Source organism: Macrobrachium nipponense, chromosome 15 (assembly GCF_015104395.2).
Source record: "Macrobrachium nipponense isolate FS-2020 chromosome 15, ASM1510439v2, whole genome shotgun sequence".
Taxonomy (NCBI): domain Eukaryota; kingdom Metazoa; phylum Arthropoda; class Malacostraca; order Decapoda; family Palaemonidae; genus Macrobrachium; species Macrobrachium nipponense.
The window spans coordinates 57,273,852-57,294,352 of record NC_087208.1 but is presented as its reverse complement, the minus strand read 5'-3'; the positions used below and the strand labels follow the sequence as shown (position 1 = coordinate 57,294,352).

Genomic DNA, 20,501 nt, shown 5'->3' with positions numbered 1-20,501 from the left:
GGACTGCCTGTACTTGGATAAAGCAAGTGGCTGTCCTGAGTGTTCATTTTTCCCTATCAGAGTTGATTTATCATTCTCTAGATGTTTTTGCTAATAACACATTTCACATGTTTTCAAACTTCATATCTTTTATGGTAAAAACTCTCATGTCTTTTATGGAAGCTAACTTTCACTAAATATTTGTCAGCTGCCCTTTTGGGTCTAGCCTATGAAGAAATTATCTCAAACTTTAACCATAGTATTTTAGTTTTTGAAAATTAATTTATTTAATGATCAAATCAGAGTACTTACACATATTCAATCACCCCTCTATATTTCATGTACTATTGGGTAAATAACTTATTTCCATGTAATTATAATATATAGCCACAATACCCTCTTAACTTCTCAAATTATTCGTGCTTTTTGGATACACTTGTCACTACAAAGCCTTAGATCCAAGTGCAAGAAATTTTAAGTATTTATGATGTCAGGCAGCAGGAAATATATATACTTGTCGAATTCAGATATTAGAGCTGGAATAGACCCATCCTCACCATTGTAGCCAAGTGGGCAATCTTTTTTTTTTATTATTATTTATGCTGTAATACATATAGTTCTATTGATCACTGTTTACCAGATACATTTTTATAAGGTAAAGTTTATGATGGCAAAAGGTGAAATTGCAAATAGGTATAGACTGTATTTACATAACCAATTTGTAAACTTCATGATATGAATAGGTTGGCTACAGAAGAATTAACTACAGATAAAATTTATAAGAAATTTCTGTTACTTATCACAGTTGAACATAGTTGAAGAATGTAAATTTTTATTTCCAATTTATTCACAAAGTTTGATCCATGTATTACGTATTTTAGACTGGACATAATGTTTGGAGAGATGTCATTCTAAAGTAGTTAAAAAGACTGAGTCACATCTGGGGACTTGTGGGGCATGTCCTAAGGATTTAGCCATGAGATCTGAAATACACATAGCTGGATTTAGGAGTTGGCCAGCTTAGTGGGAAGAGACCAAGGGAAATAGATGAAAAGTGGAAGGCAGAAAGCAGGAAAGCAGAAAGATTGGTTTAAAGTACCTTTAGTACTGTCCATAGTATGCTCAAGTCATACTGTAAGCATGCCTTGAGGAAGGGAGTGATTGAGTTTTGTCTTGTTGGTATTCAATAAGAATGGACTTCAGAAAATTTTGTGTAAGAAAGTAGACTGCTGTACAGCAGATGGTGAGGGAATACATTTTGAATTCATTAGAACAGCCTTGAAAAATTTGGCATGTGTGTAACCCAGGACTTTTATTTCATTACATATATCTTTTTTAAAGGTTTTAAAGGTCGGGCATGAGAAGACATTGAAGACATTAAACTAATCTGGGTTTTGAATTTCTGCTGTAAGTAATTTTTTGTCTTCTCTTTTAGTGAGTGGCTGTGAAGATTGTAGTGTCTGGTTTCTTGATGTTGAGAGGGACACAAGACCTCTTATTAATCGCCTGCAGGGTCACGCTGCTCCAGTTTTAGGAGTAACCTTTAACTACAATGAATCTCTTTTAGCAACATCAGATGCTACCGGCCTTGTCATTGTTTGGAAACGGCAGTGAGCTAAATACTATTTTTATCGCATTGTTTTAATAATTTTGTAGTTTATGTTAGAAATATTCACACTAAGGATCTGGTTTGATATAAGATGAATTTTTGGGGTACATTATATTACACCAATATTTTTTCTTGAAAGAGGTACCTTGGAGAACTCGTGAACTTTAATAATGCCATAATTTTCTTGTGGAATATTGGTATGTTTTGGCATTTTGAAGGGGATTATTTTGCAATATTTAATATCTATGCTAAACTGCAGTTAACTTGTTAACCATAATAATATTCAATGATATTTTGGGGAAAATAATATCAAGCTTTACATCTCAGTTGAATATTAACTCCTTTCACTGCGTCCTGTTTCCACTGAAAATTGTCTTAACTGCAACTTTTATCATCAGTAATTAGGGCTTAAGGACCTTATGTTATTAGTTTCCTTTAAACTGCTGTGATGAACAAAAGCATAGCTTGAATATTTGTCATTGAGAATGTATAAAAAGTTGTGTACAGAAATTATATTTAAGGTCAACTTACAGAATCTTAGTTGTTACGTATAGCATTATTGGATAGTTTCCTTTGGGTCTTCCAAAAAATTTTTTTTTGAGGTATCCTATGGATGTCGATAAATAAAACAGCTAATATTCTGTTGATTGATTTGAATGAGCAATATCATTTTGAATCCAGCAATTTAAAATGATTAATTGCATTAAATGTCATGCTAAATACAGTATACACTAAACTATACTACAGTATGTGGGATTAGCTGCTTAATGTGAGGTATAGGTTTTAGAATAAGTACACTTTTTATGAATATTGATCTGGGGCATTTTTAAAGTTTCAATATATGTATGTATATTGGCGGAAAGGTCATTTTTAGAATTCTGCTGTCAGTGATGTATATGGTAATGTAATTTTATTTCTAAAGGAAAGCATTGATTCATGTGAATGAGTTGCAGAGGGTAGCTGTTAATCTGCAAAAATATTGGGAAGCATTAGATATAATTTTGATACTCTCTTATTTGTTTAAAATAAATGACACATTCCTGAATGTTTTAAGTTTTAAATCTAATAAACTATTTTGTTTTTAACTGTTGCATTGTAATTAAATCCCAAATTTATCATCATCAGGTAGCACAAAGAATACCTTATCTATAATATTGGGACTATGAAGAAACTTGAGTTGGATTTGAGGACGTGATATGTGGCCGTGTAGAGAAAGTTTTAGGGAGAAATAATACATACTGGAATCCTGCCAGAGCCAAGAATTAAGGCTGTACATGATGTTTGAAAGCTGAGGGAAAAGGTGATAATGCATACAGTGGAGAACTTGAAGCACCAGTGCATTTCTTTGTGATGAGAAGTACAGTTTCAGTAACATCAAAGTTAAGGATCAGAGTGGGATAATGTACATTATAGTTTTGTACATGAACTTTCCTGCCAGATATATACTTAGCTTACGTCTCTGACGTCACGACAGAATTCAAAACTCGCGGCAAATGCGACAGGTAGGTCAGGTGATCTACCCCACCTGCCGCTGGGTGGCAGGTGTATGAACCAATCCCCCTTTCCAGTCATAATTTTTCTGTCGCCGGTGTCGACTACATCTGTTGTCGATACCTCTCGATTTTGGATTATTACTCGTTTTCGCCCTGGATTGTTTCATCGGACTTTTGGTGAAGTACCTGCTCCTTGGCTTGGCATTTGCGATTTGTGGACCGGTTTTGGATTATTCTTTTGATTATTCTTGGAATTTCATTATGTCTGATTTAGAAATTAAGAAATCAACTATGTTCAGAGTTTGTTCTGTTAGCGATTGTAAGGTGAGGCTACCGAAAGCTGCGGTAGACCCTCACACAGTATGCATGAGGTGTAGGGGGAATGACTGCTCATTTATTAACCCTTGTAATGAATGTGGTAATTTGAATGAAGAAGAATGGAAGGCGCTTTCTTCTTATGTAAGAAAGCTTGAGAAGGACAAGGTTAGGAAAGCTTCATCTAGGAGTTCTAGTAGGTCTCGCGCTAGCGAGTTTGAAGTTGATAACCCTGTTGTAGACGTAGTGCTTTACCAGTTTCAGCCCCTGCTTCCTGCACCGAACCCGAAGATGCGCCTTCGGAGGTGGACACTATGAGAGCCACTATTCGCAGCATGGAGCTGAAAATTAAAGTGCTAGAAGGTAAGAGCGATAGCAATTTGTGCAGTGATCCCAGTGCAGTGGAGGGTGCGTCTGATCGGCTCCCTAATGCTTCTAGGCCTAGACCTCTTCCAGACTCCCAGACCCAGTGGAGGAGGAAAGTCGAAAAGCCGCAGGAAGGTTTAGGGAGAACCCCACCGGTCAGGCGTCCCCTCGGTAGCGCCTGATGTTCGATCCCAGGCTACCTTGGATCGCGCCAAGAGAGAAGTCTTACGGCAATGCTTCTCGTCTTCGCCTTCTCCTTCGCCCAAACGTGGTTGGAGCTCCTCGGAAGCTTCTCGGCCGTCGAAGAGAGCCTGGCAGGCTTCTTCCGCTCTCCCCTCCAGCCCTGAAGTTTATTTGGAAGATCCTGGATTGGATGTGAAGAAACCGAGGATTTCTTTGGAGTTTCGCTCTCCTAGTAAGGATCGAGCTGCGTCTCCCGTGAAGGACTTTGTTAAGTCTCCTACACGTGTGTTGGCTAGTCTGCAGGCGCAGATTACGGCTCTGGCTGACTCTTTGATTGTGACTTCTTGTCGTAGGAAGGACGTCTCGCTCCCGGTAAAGAAGTCCAGGCGCTCTTCTCCAGGTTTACGCTATTCGTCAGTAACCGCCCTCTCTCCAGGAGTGGATCGTAGTACGAGGCGCTCTTCAACGGACAGGCGCTCTCCTGCGGACATCGTTTCTCCGTCGGACAAGGGGCAGGCTTCCTGTAGACGAGCCTCTCCTGACAGGCGCTCGTCTCGAGACAGGATCTCTCCCGCTGGCAGACGCCAGGAGCCTGGTAGGCGTTTTTCTCATGGTAGCCGCTCTCCTTCAGGCTTTCGCTCTCCTGTGACCAGACGCCCTTTGGTAGACAGGCGCTCTTCTCCTGTCAGCCGCCCTTCGCTTAGCAGGCACCAAGAGCCTGGTAGGCGCTCTTCTCCCGATTTTCGCTCTCCTCGAGTTAGGCGCCGGGAATCTGTCAGACGCTTCTCGCCTGGTAGGCGCTCGTCGCCAGAGATTCGCTCTCCTCGCAGCAGGCGCCAAGAGCCTGATAATCGCTTCCCGCATGACAGGCGCTCTTCGCCAGGCAGCCACTCTCCTTTAGACAGGCGCCAGGAGCCTGATAGACGCTTTTCGCCTAATAGGCGCTCTTCGCCTAATAGGCGCTCTTCGCCTAATAGGCGCTCTTCGCCTGATAGGCGCTCTTCGCCAGATTTTCGCCCTGCGTTCGTTAGGCGCCAAGAGCCTAGAATACGCCCTCATCCTGACAAGAAGGAGTTTTCAGGCAGAAGCTCAACGGAAGTTATAACTTCCCCGGTTAGATGTCAGAGTTCTTCCAGACGTTCTTCCAAGGATGGACTCTCGGCTGAGGACAAGACAGCCTTTCATCGTAAGGATCGTGAAGGATCTTCGGCGGAAGAAGAACAGGATCCCTCGGAAGAAGAAATTCCTAAAGATTCCTCCGTTTCTTCATACAAGCGTTTGATGGACCTGTTGCTTCAGGAATTTGGAGACGCCCTTTCTCCTGTCGCCCCGCCCTCGCCTCTTTCGTTATTTTCGACTTCGAAAACTTCGAAGGTTTCATCCTGTGTCAGGATGAAGCCGGCAATCTCTATGAAGAAGGCGCTTAGAGGTTTTGGTGAGTGGCTTCTTTCGAAGGAAGAGAAAGGGAAGACGGTGTTCTCTTTCCCTCCTTCTAAGCTTACTGGGAAACTAGGATTCTGGTATGAATCGGGAGAACCCTTGGGCCTCGTTCTTCCATCCTCGGCAGACTCGGACTTCTCTTCACTGGTGGATTCCTCTCGACGCTCTGCCCTCATGTCTGCTAAGATGACATGGGGGATGAATGAGCTTGACCATCTGTTGAAGGGAATGTTCCGAGTCCTGGAGGTGTTTAACTTCCTAGACTGGTCTTTGGGCGTTTTGGCCAAGAAGACGCAGACCCCGGATTCCATTTCTCCTGAGGATCTTATCAGTGTTCTCACGTGTATGGACAAGGCAGTGAGGGATGGATCGAGTGAAGTAGCTTCACTTTTCGGAGCGGGAGTGATCAAGAAGAGATCTGTATACTGTTCGTTCCTGACGAAATCAGTATCGCATGCTCAGAGAGCCTCTCTCCTGTATTCTCAGCTCTCTCCTCAACTCTTCCCTAAGAAGATCGTTCAGGATGTTTCTTGTGCCCTTTCAGCTAAGGCTACACAGGACATGCTAGCCCAGTCTACCAGGAAGCCTCACTCTTCTTTCCAAGCTAAAACCAAGAGAGAGACTCCAGTTAGGCAGGAGCCCTTTCGAGGAGTCCCTCCTGCCAGAGCTTCTTCCTCTAGAGGATCTAGACCCACTAAACGAGGGAAGACCTTCTCTAGATCCATCAGAGGGAAGAAGTAGGATTCAAGTTCTCCAGACATCAGTGGGTGCCAGACTTCTGAAGTTTGCCGACGTCTGGGCCCAGAAAGGGGCGGACAACTGGTCTCACTCGATTGTCCGCAATGGCTACCTCATTCCCTTCTTATCAAGACCTCCGTTGACGACGACTCCGAGGGAGTTGGTAGCCAAGTACAAGGACCCCATCATGAATCAAGCCCTCTCTCTAGCAGTAGATTCTTATGCTGGAGAAGGAGGCGATAGAACTAGTGAAAGATCCTCATTCTGCGGGTTTTTACAACAGACTGTTCCTAGTTCCCAAGAGCTCAGGAGGATGGAGACCGGTTCTGGATGTAAGCGCCCTGAATGTCTTCGTAGAAAAAAGGAAGTTCGCCATGGAGACAACTTCTTCAGTGTTGGCGGCTCTTCGTCCAGGGGACTGGATGGTGTCCCCTAGATCTTCAGGACGCTTACTTCCATGTGCCTATCCATCCTTCTTCACGGAAGTTTCTGAGATTCATGATGGGAGGGAAGATCTTCCAATTCAGGGCCTTGTGCTTCGGCCTTTCGACAGCCCCTCAAGTTTTCACGGGTTTAATGAAGAATGTAGCGCAGTGGCTACATTTGGAGGGAGATGAGGCTGTCTCTCTATCTAGACGATTGGCTGATCAGAGCAAGCTCACAAGAAAGATGTCTGGAGGACCTACAAAAGACACTGACTTTAGCAAGTTCGTTGGGGCTTCTGGTGACTTCCAGTAAGTCACATTAATCCCCATCAGACTGATATACTTGGGGATTCGGATGGTTTCTCCGGATTTTCGGGCATATCCGTCACCAGAGAGGATTGCTCGTTGCCAAGAGAAACTAACGACCTTCCTAGAGAAAGATGCATGCACAGCGAGGGAGTGGATGAGTCTGTTGGGGACACTTTCCTCGCTGGAGCAATTCGTTTCTCTAGGAAGGTTGCATCTCAGACCTCTCCAATTCTTCCTTTACCGGAACTGGAGGTGTCTCTCTCTAGACCTGGAATTCTCCTTCAGGATATCAAAAGGAATCAAGAAGGACCTTCTGTGGTGGACAGATCCTCTCCGATTTGCAGAAGGTCTGTCTCTGTACATGCCAAACCCGAACCAAGTATTGTTTTCCGACGCGTCGGAGACGGGTTGGGGTGCGACCCTAGGGTCAAGAGAAGTGTCAGGCACCTGGGAGGGGGAACAGGTGTCCTGGCACATCAACAACAAAGAGTTGATGGCAGTGTGGTTGGCGTTAAAAGCCTTCGAGCCCCACGTCCGAAATGCTATAGTTCAGGTCAACTCGGACAACACCACAGCCTTGGCTTACATAAGAAAGCAGGGGGGGACACACTCTTTCTCCTTGTACTAAACAGCGAAGGACTTGCTGTTGTGGTCTCAGGCAAGGAAGATCGTTCTCCTCACCAGGTTCGTACAGGGAGAAAGGAATGTCAGAGCCGATCTCCTGAGCAGGAGGAATCAAGTGCTCCCCTCGGAGTGGACTCTGCACTCAGAAGTTTGCCAGGACCTGTGGAGGTTATGGGGCAGACCTCATATCGACCTTTTTGCGACAGCAAAGAACAAGAGAATAGACCTCTACTGCTCCCCGATCTCGGACCCAGGAGCAGTGTCAGTCGATGCTTTCCTTCTAGACTGGAGAGGTCTGGACGTCTATGCTTTTCCTCCATTCAAGATTCTGAGTCAAACACTCAGAAAGTTTGCGGCCTCGGAAGCGACAAGGATGACGCTGGTAGCTCCATTCTGGCCGGCCCAAGATTGGTTCACAGAGGTACTGGAATGGCTGGTGGACTTTCCAAGAGCTCTTCCACAAAGAGTAGATCTGCTCAGACAACCCCACTTCGACAGGTATCACAGAAACCTCCCGCTCTCAATCTGACTGGCTTTCGACTGTCAAAAGTCTTGTCAGAGCGAAGGGGTTTTCAGCTAAGGCAGCGAAGGCTATCGCATCAGCTAGAAGGCCCTCTACCCTTAGTGTCTACCAGTCGAAGTGGGACGTCTTTCGCCGTTGGTGCAGAAACCAGAAGCTTTCCTCTTCCAGTACCTCTGTGACCCAAATCGCAGATTTCCTGGTTTTTCTCAGGGAAAAATGCGGTCTTGCAGTTTCGACTATCAAAGGATATCGAAGCATGTTAGCAGCTGTGTTTAGGCACAGGAATTTAGATATCTCCAACAACAAAGATCTACATGATCTGCTAAGATCTTTTGAAACTTGCAAGAAACCCTCGTCTCAAATTTCGAGCTGGAACCTGGATGTGGTTCTTCGTTTCCTGAGGTCCTCGAAGTTCGAACCTCCCCAGTCATCTTCTTTCAAGGATCTTACGAAGAAGGCTCTGTTTCTTTTGGCTTTAGCATCTGCCAAGAGAGTTAGTGAGCTTCATGCTCTAGAAGGAAGGGTAGGTTTCAAAGGAGATTCCGTGATTTGTTCCTTCCTTCCTTCTTTTCTAGCTAAGAACGAGAACCCCTCAAATCCTTGGCCAAGGAGGTTTTAGTTTTGAGGTTCCAGGCTTAGCTCCCCTGGTAGGGGAAGAGCCAGAAAGAACTCTTTGCCCTGTGAGACTTTAAGATACTACCTCCAGCGGAAGAAGTCTCTTAAGGGCATTAAGGACAGACTTTGGTGCTCTGTAAAGGATCCCAGTAGACCATTGTCTAAAAATGCTTTGTCCTTCTTTATTAGAAGCCTCGTGAAGGAAGCACATTTGGCTTGCGGTGAGGATCACTTCAAGCTTTTGAAAGTCAAGGCTCACGAGGTAAGAGCCATTGCGACGTCCTTGGCTTTCAACAAGAATATGTCACTCCAGAATCTGATGAAAGCAACATTCTGGAGATGCAATTCAGTATTCGCGAACCACTACCTTAGAGACGTCAAGATTACTTACGATAAGTGCTTCGCGTTAGGCCCGTATGTATCGGCGGATTCGGTGCTGGGGCAGGGAGCTGAAGCATATCCTTTGTAAATTTTTTCCCCTATTGTTTGTATTGTGTTTTATGGTGGTTTGAAAGAGGATGCGGGTAGGCATCTCTTTCTATTCGTATTGCTAACATTAGAATGGTTAGGTGATCTGTTTGTGCTAGAGCTCCCTGCATTGGTAGTGGTCAGGCTCTGTCATTTAAGAGGGCGAATCCCCATTGACATGATCCGACTTGGATTCTACTGAGTAAGTGGATATCAAATCCCTTCGGTAGACCCAAAGAGTCTTTTCAGCTGTAGGTCACGCCCTTGCTGTAGCTCTTCAGGCTTTGCAGACTAATAGACAGTAACTATGAAGTCTTCAGCCTTATCAGGTAAGAACCAAGGTTTGTTAGTATCCTACAACAGATGTTGTTTCCCCTTTTTCCTTGTTAGCTCTGTCTTTTTCCCTCCACCAAGGGTGTCAATCAGCTAAGTATATATCTGGCAGGAAAGTTCATGTACAAAAATGATATTGTTATTTTACAATAAAGTTTTGTACATACTTACCTGGCAGATATATACTTAGCTTACGTCTCTGACGTCACGACAGAATTCAAAACTCGCGGCAAATGCGACAGGTAGGTCAGGTGATCTACCCCACCCGCCGCTGGGTGGCAGGTGTATGAACCAATCCCCCTTTCCAGTCATAATTTTTCTTCCACCTGTCTCCTGAGGGGAGGCTGGGAGGGCCATCAATCGTATATATCTGCCAGGTAAGTATGTACAAAACTTTATTGTAAAATAACAATATCATACTGCCAAGTTTCAAGTTGATAGTGAAGAAGCAAGAGATGAAAAGAGAAGCTGTAAAGAATCTGAAAACTTGGTAGGAGGAAAATGAAGTAGAATACGAAAGTGAAGAATAGTATCGGCAAATAAAGAATCACAAGGGTAGATACTGATAGAAGACAGCATACAAAAAATGGCAAAAGGTAACATGGGTGGGAGATTTGACAGATAAAGGAAAGAAGTTAGCCTTTAAGCTTAAATAGAAGATGGGAAGAGGAAAGAGAAGTTTGTTTTTAGAAGAAGGTGGAGGCCAGAGGCCGGGAAGCATTAACAGAAGATGTGAGAGAAATGAAATTGGTATCTCCACACAGCAGAGGGAAGAAAGAAAATGTTTTGTGTAAGTGGGTGAGGAAATATAGGAAAGGTATGAAAGGACACAGAGTATAAGAAAGAGAAAGATGAAATTGCAATCAGAAAAAAAGTAATGGAGGAAGTACTGTGGAAAAACTACCAAACGAAGAGAAAGATGTCAACATTGATGGACCAATGGAGTGTGATTCCTTGACAGTATAGTAGAATCCTTGAGCCAGTTGACTCGTATATTAAGGTGAGTAATTCTCCAGAAATGCTGTAGCATTTGGAAATTTTATTGGGCTTGACCTTTTTGTAAAACTAGGAAAAGTGTTCTCTCACTAACATTAATTTGCATGGAATCCAGTTTGTTTCATCACAGCCTCATCAGTTATATATTTGTTCCGATACGTAATACAAACCCTCAGTCCTTTAACAATAGGAAGGTAACTAGTGGCAGCTGGGACGGTCGTAAGCTTCGAACAAGGGGAGAACGGTAGTTAACTGCTTGTCCGATCGTGCGCGCGGGCGTGAAGGACGTGTTCGTCATCGCTCTCTGCCCGCTGCATCGTCGTATGCTTTGTTTATATTGTGTTTTCTACTAATGGTTTGTTTGACTTGAAAATGAAACTGTAAGTACACTGTTTTCATTTTCATTACTTAATTATGAGCCAACATGGAGCTATCGCCGTAGATGCGGCGATTTCCGCTCTTTTCATGAAATTGATACCCTTGACTTATGTCTCGGTGCCGAGGGCGGGCGCGCTCGCCCCGAGTCATGTATTTTGGGCGAAAGTGTGTAATTGAAAGATGTAAGTACTCTTTTCATTATATTTTGCCCTGTGCGCTCGTTGCCGAGAGCGTGATTGCGCTCGGCACGAGCCTCTTATTTTTATGGATAGAATGCATGAAAGTGGATGCGCAATGCAGTATTCTTTTCATTTTCATTTATTAATTGCATCAAATTTAATTTTGGATCAATTTCCGCTCTTACCCGGGAATTGATCCTTACGATTTATTTTCTGTGAAAGTGAAATTGCAAGTGCAGTATTCTGTTTCATTTTCATATATTTTTTATGATAGCATCATATTATTATGGATCAAGTCTCCGCTCTTACCCGGGAATTGATCTTTCCCCCTTTAAGTTCTATGAAGTGAATCGCAAGTGCAGTATTCTGTTTCATTTTCATATTACTTTTCACTGCTGTGCGGGGGTAGAGGAAGCGAAGGTCTGCCGGGAAGTCGTCGGAAAGCTCTCCCGCGACTCCCTTGGTATCCGATTCTTCGTCTTCTTTCCTGACCCCCGCTCAGCTTCCTCATTGTATTTTGTATATGGGGTCTTCCTTAGCGGTTCGTGGGGTGGGGCCATGTTTCCTCCCCCCCGTGCGTGAGGGAACCCCTCTTACTAATCTGTCTGTGCTACCACAGGTGCTACATCCGTGGGAGACGACCTTGGACAGGTATGGACCACTGCGGCTGCAGGGCGTGCCTAGCATCCACGATCTGCTGCAGCGTCTAGCGAGGTCTGGGGCGGTGACCTTGGCATGGTCTACACTACAACCTCCACGGCCGCTTATGCTGCTTCCCCCCGCTGGTCTACACTCCCCATGCTGTGTCGGTGACGCCGTCTGCCGCTACTAGAGCCGGTCGACGCCGTACCGAGGGGGGTATGCCACCGCCGCCTGTGTTTTCTTGTTGCCTGCCCCAGACTTCCGCTATTCCAGCAGCTCGCCCCTGGACCGGCCGCCAGTACCCAGGTTCCCGCTGGCTGCCGATGACTACGAGGCGATGGCTGGACCTGCCGTACCTGCCACTGATGTTGTTGCTGGCCCAGCCGCTCGCTCCGCTCCTGTGAGGCGTGCTGTGCGTGATGCTCCTGCTGTTGCTGGTCCTGCTGTTGATGTTCCTGCCGCTCCTGCCGTGCCTGCCCCTGCCCACGTCATGTCGCGTCATGGAAGTGCTGCCCCGGACTCAGGTCTTTCCGGACAGGTTCAGTCGGGGCGTGTTGCTTCGGCAATTGGCCCGGCTCCTCCGTGGATGGAAGACCTGACGTCCGTCCTGAGAGAGCTGACGAAGAGGAGGAAGGTGTCGTCGTCATCTTCATCGTCTTCTTCGTCGTCTGCTGCCGCCTCTCCCCCTTCGACTTCTAAGGCTTCCAAGCCGAAGAAGAAGAAGGCTGGCCTCCCCACCCACCCCCCCTAAGAAGGTTCCTTCGAGACCTTCGAAGGGCCTGTCTCACTCCGGTGTGACGCGGGGTTCTTCTGCTGGTCCTCCTGCTCCTTCGGGAGCGGGGCCCGTCTCCCCTTCCGTAAGGAAGAGATAGACGGGGACCAGAGGAGTATTGGTTAGCACTGGTACTTCCTCGCCTGGTGCTAGCGGCGATGCCGCTACGCCAGGTTCCGGCTCGGTCTCTCGTTCGCGGGAGATCCCGAGTGTACGCTCTCCCTCGGGAGACCGTGCAGCCAAAGTTTCGGCGCCAGAGTTCGCTCGGCACCAAGACCGCGGCACGGAGCAGAAGGCTGGTGAGAGCCGCTCAGGTGACTCTCGCCAGGCCAGCGGCCGCTCTCGCAGCGACCAGCTGGTAACCCGGGTTTCCCCCCCTAAGAAGACTCCTTCGGGAACTTTTAAGGGCTCGTTCCACGCCGTGGGACGGGGGGGTTCTTCTGCCGGTCCTCCTGCTCTTTCGGGAACAGGGTCCGTCTCCTCTTCCACAAGGAAGAAGAAGACGGGGACCAGAGGCGTACCGACTACCACCGGTACTTCCTCGCCTGGTGTTTGCGGCGCTGCTGCTACGCCAGGTTCCGGCTCGGTCTCTCGTTCGCTAGAAGTTCCGAGTATACGATCTCCCGCGGGAGAGCGTATAGCCAAAATTTTGGCGCCAGAGTTCGCTCGGCGCCAGGACCGCGGCACGGAGCAGAAGCTGGTGAGAGCCGCTCATGTGACTCTCGCCAGGCCAGCGGCCGCTCTCGCAGCGACCAGCTGGTAACCCTGGTAGACGTGACGGTCTCCGACCAGCCACGGGTTGAGGCTGGGAATAGGTCCCCCTGACCATCGGTACCAGCGGTTTGACGCGCCTTGAGGACGCTCACCGGTCTCACCGCGAAAACGAGCTCTGCAAGTCACCTGACCGCCGCTCCCACAGGGACCGCGCGGATAGGGCGACCAGCAGCAGCTCGTCTGACGCACAGGACCGGGGTCGATGTGCTCAGTCGAGCCGCTCGCTACAGGTGAGCGGCACGGCCAGGCCTGCAGATCGATCCCCACCGCGGGTTGGTGATCGGCTGCAGCCCCCCACGTACGCTGGTCCTGCCAGCGAGCGGGGGGGGGGGGAGCGTCAGGTCTGTCTCTCCACTACCTTAAACTTCCTCGGGGTACGCCGGGAAGAGCGAGGTAGCTAGGAGTGATCGTGAGAGGTGCGCCGCTCATGATCCCGTCACGACGCCGCACATGCCACGTATGGTCTTAGGACCAGCCAGGACGTACGCGCAAGTGATTGGAGGCGACCGTCAGGAGGGGGGAGGGGGTAGCGTCAGGTCTGTCTCTCCGATACCTTCAACTTCCTCGGCATACGCCGGGAAGAGCGAGGTATATAGGAGTGATCGTGAGAGATGCGCCGCTCACGATCCCATCACGACGCCGCACGTGCCAGGTATGGTCTTAGGACTAGCCAGACGTACGCGCAAGTGATTGGAGGCAACCGTCAGGGATCTGTTGCTGGTCCTTCTTCTGAAGGAGGAGGGTCTTGGGAGCTGCTCTTGTTGGAGGGACTGGACGGTCCTACTCCTCAAGACGCTGTAACTTCCGAGATTCAGAGTAACTTTGCCCAGGTTATTGCACTGACTCGTCAGCACAACGACCTGGGGAGAGGATCGCCGCTCCACAGCTCAAGTCGTTCTCAAGCCCGAGTAGGGAACCAGACTGACGGTGGGCTTGCCGCGATAAGAGCTTCTCGACTCGGTTCTGAACCAGGAGAGCCTCTCGTCTCCGGACGAGAAGGCTCGCTCAGGCAGCTCAGGTCTAGCCGGTCGGGCATGCTACTTCCCTCCTCTGCCGCGACAGCGGCGTTTTTTTTCGGAGTATTGCAGCTCTTCTCTCTCTCTCTCTCTCTACTCTCCTCTCTCTTCTCTCTCTCTCTCTCTCTCTCTCTCTCTTAGTCCTCCTGAGAGGTTTCGATCTCGACGAGGACTGGAATGAGTCAGAGGACGGTTTCGGCTCTCCTGTCAGGTGTCGATCAGCCCCACCCAGACGAAGTTCACAGTGGTGGCAGATGCTTACCTACAGCACGAGTTCGTGACCCTCCTCGGGGGGAGGGGGGGTGGGAGGAAGGCCATCGCCGCAAGGTGATGGCTGCTCCTACTCTCGTCTCCAAATGCTAGTGCCGCTGGAAGGGCGAGCATATCCTTTTCCTTCCCCATTCCTCTCTCCTTACGGCTACGAGGGAAAGGGGTAGGATCCTACAGACTTCTCTGTAGGATCCCACGATTGGGAACTGCGCTACCGGGGGGACCTTCGGGTCCTACCTGACGTAACCCCGGTCGTGGAGGAGGGACCCTGCACCATCTCCGATTTCTACGGGAATCGAGAGGAACAACACCGATATTCGTTTAACGAATCCGGTGGGGGTTTCGCTGGGTGCTTAGAATTCTGCAGAATTTCTAGCACACATGGCGAGACCACTGTCTAAGGGAGTTAGACGAGTATTCCCGATAATTGTTACACACGATAATCGTGGATCTCGCCGAATGCTCGAATTTCCTGGAGTTCTAGCGTTGGAAGAAGACTGCGCCGAAGGAAGATATCTCACAGTGGCGGCCAGCCCTGGATTAGAGAGAACGGACGGGAATATCCAGTTTGGCTTGAATTTTCGTCTTCGTTATTCTGTGCACCATTGAAGCTTTCCTTCGGGGAAGACTTCTCCTTCTTCTCTCTCTTTCTTAGAGATCGAAGGCGGTCGATCTCCAATCCTTATTTTGTTTTCTTGAAGGGAAAGAATTTAGGATGGAGATCGTTGTTCAGAATTCTACAAATATACTACGTATATTAACCTCGCGACATGATTCTGCTAAGCAGTTGAATGGTCCGAGGGGTAGGCGCATATCCTGGTTACTCTACGGATTGCGACGTAGACGAGAAGTATTCTAATTGAACTGCAACTCGGGGTTGCCTGCAACCTTCCTGGAGTTTCCAGTTTCAATTTTATATACTTATGGTGTTGTCACAACAACACCATTTAAGCTTTTATATTTACCGAAATTCGTTTCGCATAAATATAATTGCTCGAGCATATCTTTTTATGCTCGGTGGTTCTAGCCGAACGCATTCCTTCGTGTGGAAAGGATTACTTGGCAAAACTCAGGATGACGACGTAAAAGCGACAGCTACTGCGTATTGAATTGCCCGAGGCATTTCAGTACCAGCTGGCGCTTCGAGATGCACGGTTGGTTATGTCTTTCTCACCTGCTTTGATTGAATACCAACCGTATCTCTGCCCAACAATCACGGACTTAAGTCTCTGATTAACGGGGATTCTCGCATACATGAATGACCATCTACTGCTGTGACACTAGTATTCATCGTCTTCGGTATTGCGAGAATTTAAAACAGAGATATCTATTCGACTCTCATCTTTCTGTTTACCGCACGGTAACAGAATTCTGTAATAGTCTCTTGCTGCATCGTATCGCGATAATGCGAATGATTTTTGCGGAATCTGAGTTTGTCCTCAAAATATCTCGTATTCGGAGGTGTGCAATTGTTCATTGTCCACCCCGGATTAGCAGATGTATTGAAAAGACATCGCCTACTCCCACACCTGCCAGCTCTACTTCCAAACGTTGCAGGCCTCCCATTGAGAAGCAGTTCTTCAGGCGGCTCTCCCCTGTGTTTTCATTACTGAAGAACGCCCCGCTTTCATTGCACACCGGACAGCAATGAAATGGCGGTTAGCGTTTTCAGTCATTTGTAAGCACAGGTTCAGAATCTTGAGATTCCTTCTCTCGATTCAGCTGGAAGACGTAGGTTGCATTCATTGCCTACCTTCGTCTTCAACGTCACATAGTGTTGTTTCTCCTTAAGCTGAGATTCAACGTCTATGAGATTATCTTGCCATCAGGGACCTCGGTCTTTTGAAGGCAATTGACTTTCGCCTTTTGAGCTTATGCATTAAGAGAATCATCACCGCGCCGTCCGGCATCGGTGACTAACAAATATATTATTTGTTTGGTCTCTCAGCATAACTCTTTAAAGGGCGAAGGTCACGTGACTTACCCGGATGCTTGGACAACTTGCCTCTACCGATTCCGAACCAGTCAGTCGGCAGCTGTCAGAGCGCCTGAGTCAGTTACGAACTATGCTGTGGACTTAGTTCGGTTGTTCCAGAGCAATCATTACTTCGTCTTAATAGCTTGTCAGTATGAGTACTGTACATAACCAAAGTCGAGAAGAGCGATAGGTCATACGACTATTCCCTTCTTTTCGTCTTAGGTAACTGCATGACTTTTCTTGCGAAGTCAAGCACAAGGGGATGGGGATTTGTGACGCTCGATTTCGTACCGATCTTCGTAGCGAAGACTCAGAACCCTTCGGTAACTGACGATTGGTTCGAGTCCTTCACAATACCCTCCCTAATGGACTTCACCGCCTCCGATACGAAGGCTATGCTGCTTTGTCCTGTGAAGGCGCGACGGAGCTGTCTGAAGAAACTCGACAAAAAACCCAGGTATGAGTGTGGACACCTCTTCATCATTCTCTCGCGTTCCGCAAGAACTTCTCCGTGGCGCAGGTAGTGAAGGCAGGGGCCTGGTCCAACCGGACCGCCAGGCACCTCCTTCTTTACCTTCGGGATATTGCCCACAGGTCCTTGGATCTTTTTCCTTGGGAACCGTGGTGGTTGCTCAACACGTTGTGTAGTTAACCCAGACCCTCGCAGGCTGAACAGCATCGAGTCCTGGTGTGACGTAAGAATGGATGAGTGTGACTGGCTCCTCTTCCATCTTTTTCTCCCCTCTACCTCTGGGTAGAGGACACGGTCGTCACCCTGCTGGGTAAGGACGAGATGCAGGTGAGCTACTCAATAGAGCACCATCCTATCCCTTTCAGTAGGGATAGGAGTAATATCCACCAGCTTCCTCCAAACAAGGGGGAGGAAGTGGATGCCAACTTGAGACAAACCCATCATTTTATGATTGTCTCTTGCAAACAGGAACAAGTTCTTGCTTGCTGGTACGAAGAGATACGTTTGCCTCTCTCTTAGTACTTGGCCCAGAGGTCTGACCATTGATCCTGCGGTGCACACCCCGATCAATCGGACAGAGGTTTGGATCCCTCTCTTGCTCTTACGACCAGGGAGGCACTCCAGGGTTGGACGAACACCAGTCTGTTCACCAAAAAGACTCAGATTCCTCCCACCAATAAGTGAGTCTTCCTATTGTTAAAGGACCGAGGGTTTGTATTACGTATCGGAACAAATGACAATTTGTCGAAAATTGCATTTTTCCTAACTATACAAAATACCTGAGGTCCTTTTTTTACATATAGTCCCACCTCATGCCACCCCTCACTCTGCAACTTTTTGCATGGGCCTAAAGCAAAAGTGATTCTTCACCTCTCGGGCGCGCGCAACACGACCGGACAAGCAGTTAACTACGTTCTCCCCTCCCCCCCTTGTTCGAAGCTTACGACCGTCCCAGCTGCCGCTAGTTACCTTCCTATTGTTAAAGGACCTCAGGTTTGTATAGTTAGGGAAAATGCAATTTTTGACAAATTGTCATATTCCTTAAATTCATGTTCTGAATGTTTCCTGGCTGACCAAAGTAAGGTAATCGCTGACCCTTGGGTATATTTCAGTCACCTTCTTCAGTTTTGTGAGCATGCAGTGCTGTTATCAGCTCTGTTTACTGTTCTAGTGTATTTACAACAGGTTTCCTATTCCAGCAGTGGTTACTAATTCGTTTTATATTTTCTTCATCTAGTTTTTTATTTCAGCTCTTTTTATTTGAGTGCTATCACCCAGCGACAAAAAGAGATGAAGCAACATTTACCAGGTTCTGATCATTTCCCAGTATCGCCTTTGTGAGGTGCAGTAAACGGAGTAGTTATTTAATTATCTTAGAAATTGTTTTTTTGCAGTCTTTGCTTCATTCCAGTCTTTTGTTTTCATGTTCTTTCATCTCTGATGTTTAACTGGATCCAGCTACTATGAGATTCAGGGCCTCACGGTGTTTTTTGCAATAACGTTTTTATCTATGCATTTCATAAATATAACGCTTATTCAGAATACACATTATGTATATCTACACATAAATTTTGACTATTCTGCATTACGTAGGTTGAATAAATTTGGTACTTACAATGTAAAAGTGACTTTTTTTTGAAGACGGGCCAACTTACTCAGAGAAAAGGTTTTGAACGCATTCGTTACGTAACTTATGACAGCATTTCTTCCCTCTTTCTCGATGAATGATTGGCTATACGTAACAAAGGCTATACCTCTGGCAACAATGGCAAACAAATTTAAATACAAGCAAAGCAGCACACCTTTATGAACTCTGAACCTCTCCACTGACAATTGTCATAATGAACAAACCAACAAAATATGTTAATAAATACAAAAAGACTTTGATTATTAGTCTAACTCCCAAAGTAAGTGTCCTAAGAAATTATAATCTACTTTATAGGTCACAATCACATTGACAAGATGTAGGGAATAGTTGGTAATTTTCAAAGACATAGTAGACAAGCTTGATTTGATAACTGCTGTATCCAATGTCATGCAATTTTTATTTATTGGCTATCTACCTATTTACTAACAAAAAAATAGCCGGTACCATATTTTGGCTTTAAACCTTCACCAATAATTATCGTCAGAATAACTTCATGAGGCTCCACCTGCTTTGGCCTCGTTATAATTCAGGATAACACTGAAGGCTATCATGGGCATTGTTGGATTAGAAAATTTAACTTCTGGCTATAAAAACTCATTTTCATACAATCAACTTACCTGTCAGACATATACTTAGCTAAGACTCCGTCGTCCCCGACAGAAATTCAAATTTCGCGCCACTCGCTACAGGTCGGTCAGGTGATCTACCGGCCTGCCCTGGGTGGCAGGACTAGGAACCATTCCCGTTTTCTATCATATTTTCTCTGTCGCCGGTGGTATCAACATTGTTGTTACTACCTCCTGACCTGAAATCGTTTTTCAAAGCAATTGATCATCTTTTCATCGGACTTTTTGATGACGTACCTGGATCGTTGTTTTGGCATTCGCTACCGTGGACTGGATTTGGACTTGCTTTTGATTTTTCTACAGAATGTCTGATTCAAGTGTTAGTGTGAGAGTTTGTGTGAATGTAGGCTGCAAGGTGAGGATACCGAAGGCTTCGGTTGATCTTCACACTGTATGTCGTAAGTGTAGAGGTTTTGAATGTTCTTTAGCTAACACCTTTCATGAGTGTGAAAGGTTGAATGCTGAGGAATGGAAGACTCTAACTTCTTATTTGAAGAAGTTAGAGAGGGATAGAATTAGACGGGCTGCATCAAAGGGTGTGAGTACAAGGCCTATTGAGCCTTTTCCTGAGTCTAACTCTCCTGTTCATAATGTTTTTGATTCTCCCTCTGTATCTGGGCCCTCACAGGCTTTGCATTCAGATTCGGCTTCTGAAATCGCCGACCTGAAGGCCACACTTCATAGGATGAGATCCAAAATGGCGGCCATGCAAGGTAAGGAAAGTGACAGTGACATGTTGAGTGAAGTGAGTGCTCCCAGTGTTGTGGAGGGGGCGTCTGACCGTCTCTGCGACGCTCCCAGGCCTAGACCTCTTCCAAGCTCCCATGCCCAGAGGAGAAGGAAAATCGAAAGCCTTACGGAGGTCGTGGAGAATCCCCAACGGTCAGGCGTCCCTTCAGCAGGCTCTGTCTCGCAACAGACTGCTCAGGACCGCTTCAGAAAAAGCGTCCTGCGAGAGTGTTTCTCTTCATCCGGTTCTCCTTCACCTAAACGAGGGTGGAAGGACTCGGACCTTTCCAGGCCCCTGAAAAGGCACGGGAAAGAACCTTCTTTTAACTCGAGCCCCGAGCGCTTCTCTGATGAAGCTCCCTCCTTGATCAAGAAAGCGAAGGTAGTCTCGACGTCTCCCTGTTTTGACATAGCTGATCGTTCTACTTTGAGGTCTCCCTCTCCTCCCATTGAAGAGGACGCTGGAGAAACTTCTAAGAGGATCCTGCTAGCTGTTCAAGAGCAGCTAGCCTCTTTGGTAGGAGTTCTTTCAAGAGATCCTCCTCGCAAGAAGGACGTTGCGCTTCCTGTTAAGAAGTCTCGTCTTCTTCCCCCTGCCAGG

At 46.9% G+C, this 20,501-nt stretch overlaps 1 protein-coding gene across 2 annotated transcripts in view; it reads left to right on the top strand.

Annotated features, from left to right (window-relative positions):
- The window catches only part of LOC135194970 (WD repeat-containing protein 13-like), an 89,293-nt gene extending 86,620 nt beyond the window's left edge, over nt 1–2,673 (top strand). For both annotated transcript variants that reach the window (XM_064221215.1, XM_064221214.1), the window contains exon 12: nt 1,415–2,673. In XM_064221215.1, coding sequence (XP_064077285.1) covers nt 1,415–1,593 — 179 coding nt within the window. In that variant the 3' untranslated portion in view covers nt 1,594–2,673. The remainder of the gene's footprint in view (nt 1–1,414) is intronic.
- Nucleotides 2,674–20,501: the final 17,828 nt, after the last annotated feature.